The following is a 10,785-nucleotide window of genomic DNA, read 5'->3' on the forward strand; positions in this document are numbered from 1 at the left end:
TCCTGTTCTTAAAGCCAGAGGCAAACTAACATAAGCATATCCCAGGTGAACAGACAATTCCTGGACCAGCCACACATTCCCTGACCTCACCTGGGGCAGGGACACGTCCTCTCCTCTCCCTCACCCCGCTTCCTGTTAACTTGGGACTCAACCAGAACGCAAACATTTTAAATCCAAAAAGACCAGCAGGGGTTGCCCGTTCCTTCGGCATCTGGATCTACAGCCGAGGGCTGGGGCATGGCAGGGGTGCTTGGCTGCAGCCCGGCAGCTTCCTGCCCGCTCCTTGGCACCTGTGCCCGGGGTCTGGGCTGTAATGCGCCCCTCTCCGGCACGGAGCATCTGTGCCCCATCTTGAAACGACACTGCAGACCCAACAAACAACACGGAACTCGCTAACCTGCTGACGGGACTAACCCAAACTCAGCCTCTCCTGGCTGATGCCCAATTCTTCAGAGCTTTTCTATCTCCCCAGATTCATTCTCTTTCTTGGTAGTGGGTGGGACAGCAGCTGGAGAGAGGATTGTAGGTGGTGGGTCTCATATTCTCAACGGCAGAACCGCTCCAGCACGCACTGGCGGGGGACCGGGGAGGGCTCGGCAGAGAAGTACGGGTGGGCCAGGGCCGCCTTCGCTGAGATCCGCCGGCTGGGGTCACATTGCAGGAGTTTCTGCAAGAGGGGGGAGGACAGAGATCGTGCCTGAGTGCAGTCAGGGCAGAGAGGAATCACCCTCCTTGGTCCCAGCTGGCTGTCCTCAAACCCACAGCTGCGCACAGCCACACCTCCCACCTCATGAGCCAATTCTGGACACTCTCAGAACCTGGGGACAAAGAGCCAGTTCTGGTCCACCTCGACTGAGTCAGGCCAGGTCTTCTTCAGGCCACTGAAGCCGAGTCATCTCTCCCTTCCTTACTGAGGGCTCCAGATCCCAGTCTGCTTCTGGCTGAGACATACTTCTCTTTGTGCACCCATCAGGGACCCTGGAGCCGGGGGCTAGAGCTGGCCTAGAAGCAGCCTGGAGGGTGGGGGCAGGAATGCAAAGAGCAGGGAGGAGGGAAGGAGAGGCCAACGCTGTCAGAGGTCAGCTGTGCCCAGCTCTTGTGCTCCCATCCTATTATCAGTTGATCCCGACTCACAGCGACCCCACAGCACAGGGTAGAACTGCCCCATAGGGTTTCCAAGGCTGTAATCTTTACGGAAGCAGACTGCCACATCTTTCTCCCGCGGTGTCGCTGGTGGGTTCGAACTGCTGACCTATTGGTTAGCAGTGAGCACCACTGCGCCAGCCGGGCTCCTTGCTCTCCTGCTAGAGTCTCTAAATCCAGCCAGGATGTGGAGTCTCCAGGATGAGTGCTAGGTGGCAAGTCCATGCCATCCTGACGATGAAAATCCTGCCTGCTTTTCCCAGACCCAACACCAGATTCGAGAGAGAATGTGGCTTTGGGGCCTTTGTGTGCAACCTCGTGGCTCTGCCGGATGCCTACTGAGGTCTCCTGGGCCAAGGGGTCACGACGGGGCAGCAGAAGGGGTGGGCGAGGACTGAGGCAGGGGCCCAGGCAGCAGGGACAGCCTGCTCCGCACAGATGAGCCACCGTGGAAGGAGGTGATGGGCCTCTGCCAGGAAAAGCTGACAGCATAGATGGGGTCATAACCTCCCCGGCGGGAAATAACCAAAAACACAAGACAAGGAGGAACAAAAGGCAATTCTCACAGTGCAAACACAAAGCTAACTCGGATAGAGGAGTTTTCAAAGGCAAGATGAACACTGGACTCATGGGGAGAGGCTTCCAGGTTGATGAATCAGTACAGGGACAGAGATAAGCCAGTTGGGTACAAGGGTCAGAAAAGTGATTAGCTTCGACTTACAGAAGGAGCTGGGGTTACAGAAGAGGTTGGTGGGCAAAGGGACACTGGATGGAGCAGTAGCCAGCGGAGAAGGCCCTTCCTGCCCTCGCCTCCTGCCCACCTGTACCTACCATGAGCAGATCCTTGCCTGCTGGCTCCAGATTGGGCACAATCTCCTCCAGCCCCTTCCTGGTCCACTTGGGGAAACTGCCCTTATAGTCAGGCAGCTGGGTGACTCCCGGCCACGTGGCTTCACTGGGCGTCCCCAGGGTCCGAAAAATACGAAAGAGCTGGTCAATCTCAGAGTCACCAGGAAACAGGGCTCGGCGAGTTACCTGGAATGGGGAAGAGGAGATGTGTGTCCACAGCTCTGTCAAGCCCAATCCAATACCAGATAAGCAGTCAGAACTGTGAGGGGCAGGGCTTCAAGATCGCTTTCCCAGGGCTGCACTAATAATTCTGGCTTTTCCTGGGATAAGGGCCACTTCATCAGTCCTTTAGCCAGTCCCAAACACCCCTTAAAACCAGCTGCCTTTGAGTCAATTTGGACTCACGGTGACCCCATGTGTGTCAAAGTAGAACTGTGCTCCATAGGGATTTTAATGGCTGATTTTTTTGGACGTAGATCACCAGGCCTTTCTTCCGAGGCACCTCTGCGTAGACTCAAACCTCCAACCTTTCGGTTCGTAGCCAAGTATGTTAACCATTTGTACCACCCTGGGACTCTTAAACACCCCTTAATCCACCTCTAGTAGGAGTATCCAGGAGCCCTGGGGGTGCAGTGGTTAAGCACTCAGCTGCTAGTCAAAAGGTCGACAGTTTGAACCCACCAGCTGCTCCATGGGAGAAAGGTCTGTGGCAGCCTGCTTCTGTAAATATTATAGCCTGGTCCTCTCAGGGGACATCTAGGTTAATTGGCATTAACATAGCTCACAAAGAAAATGTTCTACATCCAACTTTGGTGAGTAGCGTCCGAGGTCTTAAAAGCTTGCGAGTGGCCATCTAAGATACATCTACTGGTCCGATCCTGTCCAGAGCAAAGGAGGATGAAGAAAACCAAAGACACAAGGAAAATATTTAGCCCAAAGGACTAGAGGACCACGTGAACCAGTCTCCGTTAGCCTGAGCCCAGAAGAACTAGATGGTGCCTAGCTACCAACACTAGAGGGTCCCAGAGTGGAAGAAAAATGTAGAACAAAATTCAAATTCACAAAAAAAGACCAGACTTCAAACTGGTCTGACAGAGACTGGAGGAACCCCCGAGACTATGGCCACTGGACAGCCTGCTAACTCAGAACTAAAGCTACTCCTGAAGGCCACCATTCAAAGATGAGACAGGGCTGTGGAACAAATGGCAACCCACGTGAGGAACGTTCTTCTTAGCTCAGTCAAGAATACGAGACCAAATGGGCAATACTTGCCCAAAAGCAAAGACAAGAAGGCAGGAAGGGACAGGAAACCTGGACAAGTGGTCACAGGGAACCCAGGTTATAAAGTGAAAGGGGGAGCATGCTCACATATTGCAGGGATTGCAAACAATATCACAAAACAATTTGTGTACAAATTTTTGAATGAGAAACTAATTTGTGCTGTAAACTTTCACCTAAAGCACAATAAAATTAAAAAAAAAAAAATGACAGCCTGGGAAACACTGTGGGGCACTTCCACTCTGTCTACAGGGTTACCATAGTTGCAATAGACTCAAGGACAATGGGTTTGGGTTGTTTTTTTTTTTGTTTGTTTAGTAGGAGTAGCAGGGTGGCCCACCTCCCGCCCCAGCAGGACACTGCCTGTGGCCTCCCTGTGGCCATGCTTTGTCCCTCTCTCTACCATCTCTGCAAAGATGCAACCGATGCTCCAGACATCCACAGCAGTCGAATAGAACTTGCTGCCCAAGAGGATCTCGGGGGCGCGATACCACAGTGTCACCACCTATGGGGACAAGAAAACAGCATCAATCGGGGTGACTGACTGTGCAGGCAACATTCCTTCAGCTGCCCTTCTCTCCCCTTTGCCCCGGCAGTACCTCGTGGGTGTAGGTGCGCAAAGGCACCCCAAAGGCTCGAGCCAGCCCAAAGTCTGCCAGCTTGATGGCTCCCAACTCATTAATGAGCAGATTCTGGGGCTTCAGGTCTCGGTGGATGACCCGATGAGAATGGCAGAAATTCACCCCCTGCAGTAGCTGGAAGAGGTAGCTCTGCAATAGTGAGCATGAGAAGCAGCTGGCTAAGCGGAAGAGGCCTGGCTGAGAAGGGTGTTACCTCCTCTTCCCCATCAGTCCCTTGGTACCTTGACTAAGTGCAGGGGGAGCTCAGAGGCCAGGGTGGAGTCCATGTACTTCTTCAGGTCCTGGCTGAGGAACTCGAAAACCAGGTAAAGCTTCTTCTCGCTATGTACCACGTCCAGCAGCCTGGCAGGGAGACGCCGGTGAGGACGCGGCTCTCAGCAAGACAGACGGGTTCAGCGTTCGCTGTCTCAGCTTCCCTGCCTCCTTCCCCAACTCACCTGACAATGTTGGGGTGCTTAAGTTCTTTGAGAAGGGAGATCTCCCTGATGGCGGTGCTTGGGACACCCTCGGTCTCCCTGCAGGAAAGGAGGGTACAGAACAAGCATGGAGTCAGGGAGCAAGTAACACCTTGGAGGTGGGAGGGTGCTTCTGGGGTGAGGGGGGTCACCTCCGGGTTCCTTATTCCCTTAAAGGTGGCCCATCCCCCAGCAATGGGGACCCTGTGCTCCTTGTCTGTATTTATCACTCACAGAGCAGGGCCCGTGGGCAGCCCCTAGTCAGCGTGAGGGAGGGGGCAGTGAGATGGGGTGAGGATGAGGAAGGGCTACACCTTTGTGACTGCCTCACTGTAACCAGGCAGCGCTCAGAGAAGGAGCTGGATGTAAAATTCTGAGACGAGGAAACGGACATGGTAGCCCCTGGGTTGTGGCTCGCCCCTGGGCCCGGGGGTCTCAGGGGCCAACCCAGCACTCACAAATCCAGCCTGATCTTCTTTAGGGCCACGAGCTGCCCAGTCTCCTTGTTCTTGGCCTTATACACCACTCCATAGGTACCCTCTCCGATCTTCTCTACCTTCTGGAACACATCCATGACCGCAGAGCTGCCCAGGAAACAGACGGCACCTGGGGCATTCGCCCCCCCATGCCCAGCACCCTGGCTCCCCCGCTCCAGCACCCATATAACACCCCTGCCCAACTCCCACCCAGACTTCCCCAGCTCCCAAGGCCTGAGGCCCACCCAGTTCCCCACCCCCTGCCCCCAGCCCATCCCTGGGAACCTGGCTTGCAGCCCCAGGACCAGCCCAGGCAGGAACCCCAGTCTTGCAGGTCCTGCACCCCAGGGGGGCCTGGAAGCCTGCTGCACCTGTGCCTGCTACGGCATGCAGGAGAGGCCAAACTTCCAATGCCCCTCCTCTGCGCTGCCAATCCCAGGTTCTGGGGGGGAAGGCCGCCCAGAGGGCCTGCCCAGGGGCCAGGGACAACTCGGGTCAAGGTCAGGAGTTGGAAAGGGTTTCTGAAGCCACCATACTGTCCTAGGCTGCAGTCAGGGCTGAGGGGGTAGGCCCAGCCTGTTTGGCGACGCTCGGCCTCCTCTGAGGACAGAACTTCAGCGGGAGCAGCCCCCCTGCATCCTGGGCCCCCCACCCAGCTCCTCTGCCCCTGGCACCCTCCCCTCAGGCCCCCAGCCCGGAATTCACCAGAAACCCCGCGTTCCCTGCAGCCTCACGGCAGGCAGACTGCCTGCTCCACGGCTCCCCCTCCTGGCCCCAGCCGGCGCTACACCACGTGCACACATTGCAAGGTCACGCCCCCTGAGGCCTTTATTCACGAGGACCTTCTGGAACTCTCCATGACTCCACACAAGGTACAGGATGTCTGTGGCCCTCAGCGCCCCAGAGTGCGGCCTCCGGGGGTAGGGGTGCCAGGCTTTGGTGCCTGTTCTCTGTGTTCTCACTGCTGACACAATCCCAAATTAGGGGAAGGGCTGGGTTAACAAGCCCTCGTCTCTACTCTCCGGTCCCAGCCAATGGCCGTCACTCCAGGGAGAGCTCCTACACCTTCTGGGCAGAACACCAGGAGCATGTGGGGGAGGAGGGGGCTGTCATTTCCTATTGGCTGCTGTCCCTGTCTTGCTGGTACGTCCTCTGCTCCCGGATCGCTTGTTCCAACAAGGGTAGATTCATTCCCTCCACGCAAGTCAGCACGCGGGCCTTCACCACGGCACCTCCATCTGAAAGACACAAACGCCAAGGCCACAGCAGTGACTGACTGGAGGGTCAGCGACACAGTCTACCGATGCATCTAGCTATTTTCCCTCAATTTGCTTAGTCCTGAGTTTTGACAGGAAGGGGTGGAGGCAAAAGGATGGCATACGGGATGATAGCAACTTGTCTACTTGGGCCTCAGAATGGTGGGCCTGACACTAGGTGCCTGCGACTTAGGGAGTGGCCTCAAAATTCTACTTATCCAGGAGGGAGGGCCAGGAAGAGGCACAGGATTCCTAAACATCTCTCTGTTGTCACCTTAATTCCTGCCATCTTCTCTTTAGGTCATAAGAGCCCAGGGTTGAGAAGAGGGGTCTCAGTGACCATCCTAGCTCTCCATTTGTACTAAGGGAAACGTCCCCTTTGGCATCCTGCGACCTATTGGCATTGGACATTAGGGCAAAGAGAAACCCGTATTTAATAAGTCCCAAGGGGCTGAGCTCAGGAAAGGTTGGCCTTGTAGGGGTAACTCATCCCTACCCCGGATGAGATGCTAGGTGGGGCTTTTAGCGATCAGCAGTGACTGATGGATTATGGGAAGATCTGTCGATGTTCACGTGACAACATCTGGGGTTTCCCTAATATAATTTTTTTCTTTTTTTTTAACTCATCTTCTCTTTGCTCTCTGGGCACTTCAATGAATCACTCACTGTTCTAGGCCATTAGTCTGTCTTTTTGATGCAGTCTTGAGATAGAGGCTCTCTGAAGAGATAAAGTGTCCACCTGGCTTTTCTTCTAGTCTAGGCCATCTCTTCGATTTAACACAGCCTGGGGGCAGACTTCAGAATGTCAGGCTGGCTAGGTCCCAGCTTCCAACACAGGCTCCCCTTGGAAGATGAAATTGTTTGAACATGAGGTTGCCCATATGTCTTCAGCTTCTGTTAGCGCTAGAGCCAGGCTGCAGTGACTGGTAGCATGGCCTAGAGTGGGTAAGCCTGGAACACTACCGGCATCAATTGATCGGGGCAGATTGTTGACTCTCATCGCTCAGGACTCTTCAGGAATAGCTGGGTTATCCATACTGATCAATCAAACAGATATTTGCCTAATTATCACTTGGTACTGAGAGGCCTACACCTTCCCTTGTCACATGTAACCCTAAATAATTTTCACACAGCAGCCACAGATGTTCAGGACAACAGAGTGAGAGAACAAGGACAAAATCTAATTGCAGTTGGAGCTGTTACAGGCCTCAAAATTGGATCCTATGTCAAATGTTTCCAAACTTCCTGTGTGAAGATTTTCTTTACCTGACTGAAGTTCACAGAACTTTCCTTCCATTGTATATACATCAGCTCCTTGTTTCTTTCCTTCCCTCTGCCTGGGGAAACCCTTCCCTCTATATTTAAATTGTGGAACAGGTTGCATCACCCTATAAATAGAAGAAGTTACTAAATATGGAAGTGAGCTTCAGAAATATGATTACTATATGGGGCAAATTAATCACACAATAATTATATTTCTGAAGTTCTAATGACTGAAGACCTGACGAGTTGGGGGATGACAGCAAGGACATCACACATGAAGAAAACAAAAGGTCATTAAAAAGACAGGAAAGAAAGAAAAGACCAAAATGGATGTCAGAAGAGACTCTGAAACTTGCTCTTGAACATAGAGTAGCTAAAGTGAATGGAAGAAATGGTGAAGTACAAGAGCTGAACACATTTCAAAGGGCAGTTCGAGAAGACGAAGAAAAGTATTATAATGAAATGTTCAAAGACCTGGAGTTAGAAAATCAAAAGGAAAGAACACACTCAGCATTTCTCAAGCTGAAAGCACTGAAGAAAAAATTCAAGCCTCCATTTGCAACACTGAAGGACTCTATGGGCAAAATACCGAACGACACAAGAAGCATGAAAAGAAGATGGGAGGAATACACAGAGTCACTGTACCAAAAAGAATTAGTTGACATTCATCCATTTCAGGAGGTAGCATATGATCAAGGACCAATGGTACAGAAGGAAGAAGTCCAAGCTGCATTGAAGGCACTGGTGAAAAACAAGGCTCCAGGGATTGACGGGTTACCAACCGAGATGCTTCAATAAACAGATGCAATGCTGGAAGCACTCACTCGTCTACGCCAAGAAATTTGGAAAACAGCTACCTGGCCAGCCGACTGGAAGAGATCCATCCATATTTGTGCTCAATCCAAAGAAAGGTGATCTAACAGATGACAGAAATTATCAAACAATATGATTAATATCATGCAAAAGTAAAATTTTGCTGAAGATAATTCAAAAATGGTTGCAGCAGTACATTGACAGGGAACAGCCAGAAATGCAAGCTGGATTCAGAAGAGGGCATGGAACGAGAGATATCATTACTAGTATCAGATGGATCTTGGCTGAAAGCAGAGAATACCAGAAAGATGTTTACCTGTGTTTTATTGACTATGCAAAAGCATTTGACTGTGTGGATCCTAACAAATTATGGATAACACTATGAAGAATGGGAATTCTAGAACACTTAATTGTGCTCATGAGGAACCTGTACATAGACCAAGAGGCAGTCATTCAAACAAAGCAAGGGGATACTGTGTGGTTTAAAGTCAGGAAAGGCGTGCGTCAGGGTTAAATCCTTTCACAAAACTTACTCAATCTGCATGCTGAGCAAATAATCTGAGAAGCTGGACTATATGAAGAAGAACAGGGCATTAGGATTGGAGGAAGACTCATTAACAACTTGCCATATGCAAGCAAAAACCTTGCTTGCTGAAAGCTAAGAGGACTTGAAGCACTTACTGATGAAGATCAAAGACCACAGCCTTCAATATGGATTACACCTCAACATAAAGAAAACAAAAATCCTCACAACTGGACCAATAAGCAACATCATGATAAATGGAGAAAAGACTGAAGTTGTAAAGGATTTCATTTTACTTGGATCCACAATCAACGCCCATGGAAGCAGCAGTCAAGAAATCAAAAGATGCATTGCATTGGGCAAATCTGCTGCAAAAGACCTCTTTAAATTGTTAAAAAGCAAAGATGTCACTGTAAGGACTAAGGTGCCCCTGACCCAAGCCATGGCATTTTCAATCATGCCATATGCATGTGAAAGCTGGAAAATGAATAAGGAAGATCAAAGAAGAATTGACGCCTTTGAATTACGTGTTGGCAAAGAATACTTAATATACTGCCAGAAGAACGAACAAATCTGTCTTGGAAGAAATACAGCCAGATGCTCCTTAGAAGCAAGGATGGTGAGACTTCATCTCCTGCACTTTGGGCATGTGATCAGGAGGGACCAGTCCCTGGAGAAGGATATCATGCTTGGTAAAGTAGAGGGTCAGCGAAAGAGAGGTGGATTGACACAGTGGCTGCAACAGTGGGCTCAAACATAGAAACGATTGTGAGGATGGCACAGGACTGGACAGTGTTTTGTTCTGTCGTACACAGGGTCGCTATGAGTCGGAACCAAAAGGACAGCATTTGAAGAAGGGTTGTAGGGAGGACGGGAAGGAGTTTCTGGGCAAGACAGGTAGAAAAACTATAAAAATGGGGAAATAGTCATTTGGGGTATTCCTTCTCGCATAAAAAATCTAGAGCAGAGGAGAAGGGACTGAGGTCCACAGGGCAGTGAGAATGTAGTGGTTGGGGCATGAGTAGGAGATAAGGAAGGGGCAAGGAAGACAGATAATTCTTTTGGGAAGTTGATTGTGTAGGGAAGGAGGGCCATAGCTAGGGAGGGATATAGAGTGGAAGATGACATTATTAGTGCTGCTATTTTAATTGTAAGATCAAAGAGGCTTGAGTGCATTATATGCTGAGAGGAAAGAACCAGTAGTGAAGGCTAAGGACACAAAACAGTCAAGAGCAGGAGGGTAGGCTAGGGCTCAAAGCACAGCGGGTGGGCCTGAGCTAGGATGCCCACCCCTTTCGGACTGGAGAGAAGGACTTAATGATGGCTGTGGATGCATATACTTTTAGGATCAGGGACCGCTGCCTGTGGTGTCAATCTTACCTGGGATGTAGGAGGTGAGGTGAGGTAATTTGCTGAGAGGGATGGGGGAGGTGCTGAAGTAGAGGGTTTTACATAACAGGTGAATGCCTGAACACACTGCTCTGGAGCTGGGAGAGGGGGTTGACTGGGACACATGGAAGGATTTCTAGGCAGTGTTGAAGGCCCCTATGAGATTAAAAACACAGTTGCTGTTGACTCTGACTCACGGCAACCCCATGTGTGTCAGAGTAGAACTGTGCTCCATAGGGTTTTCTATAGCTGAGTTTTCAGAAGTAGATTGCCAGGCCTTTCTTTTGAGGTGCCTCTGGGTGGACTCGAACCTCCAAACTTTCCGTTAGCGGCTGAGCATGTTAACCATTTGTAGCACCCAGGGACTCCTCCAAGAGATTTAAAAAAAAAAACAAAACCTGTTGCTGTCGAGTCGATGCTGACTCATAGCGATCCTACAGGACAGAGTAGAACTGTCCCACAGGGTTTCCAAGGTTGAAATCTTTACGGAAGCAGACTGCCGCATCTTTCTCCCGCGGAGCAGCTGGTAGGTTCGAGCCGCCAACCTTTTGGTTAGTAACTGAGCTCTTTAACCCCTGGGCCACCAGGGCTCCTCTTTAGAGATTACCCATTACCGCTGAGTTGATTCCAAATCACAGCGACCCTATAGAACAGAGTAGAACTGCCCCATGGGATTCCTAAGGAGCAGCTGGTGGATTC

The 10,785-nt window shown here is 51.0% G+C and overlaps 1 protein-coding gene across 7 annotated transcripts; it reads right to left on the reverse strand.

The window, feature by feature from the left end:
- Positions 1 to 440: 440 nt before the first annotated feature.
- On the reverse strand, positions 441 to 5,025 carry CDK3 (cyclin dependent kinase 3). 7 transcript variants are annotated; one of them, XM_023729134.1, is made up of 9 exons: positions 4,825 to 5,025; positions 4,349 to 4,426; positions 4,133 to 4,253; positions 3,870 to 4,040; positions 3,631 to 3,775; positions 2,769 to 2,789; positions 2,369 to 2,375; positions 1,975 to 2,251; positions 441 to 667 (listed from the first exon to the last, which is right to left on the reverse strand). In XM_023729134.1, the coding sequence occupies exons 1-9, from the start codon at positions 4,938 to 4,940 to the stop codon at positions 545 to 547; spliced, it is 1,059 nt and encodes a 352-aa protein (XP_023584902.1). In that variant the 5' UTR covers positions 4,941 to 5,025; the 3' UTR covers positions 441 to 544. The 7 variants fall into 7 exon arrangements, with proteins under 7 accessions (XP_023584902.1, XP_023584903.1, XP_023584904.1 ...); XM_023729135.1 differs by lacking the exons at positions 2,369 to 2,375; positions 2,769 to 2,789 and having other exon boundaries at positions 1,975 to 2,178; positions 3,674 to 3,775; positions 3,870 to 4,088; positions 4,163 to 4,253; XM_023729136.1 differs by lacking the exons at positions 2,369 to 2,375; positions 2,769 to 2,789 and having other exon boundaries at positions 1,975 to 2,178; positions 3,674 to 3,775; positions 3,870 to 3,944.
- Positions 5,026 to 10,785: the final 5,760 nt, after the last annotated feature.

The sequence above is a fragment of the Trichechus manatus genome, unplaced genomic scaffold (genome assembly GCF_000243295.1).
Source record: "Trichechus manatus latirostris isolate Lorelei unplaced genomic scaffold, TriManLat1.0 scaffold00028, whole genome shotgun sequence".
NCBI lineage: Eukaryota > Metazoa > Chordata > Mammalia > Sirenia > Trichechidae > Trichechus > Trichechus manatus.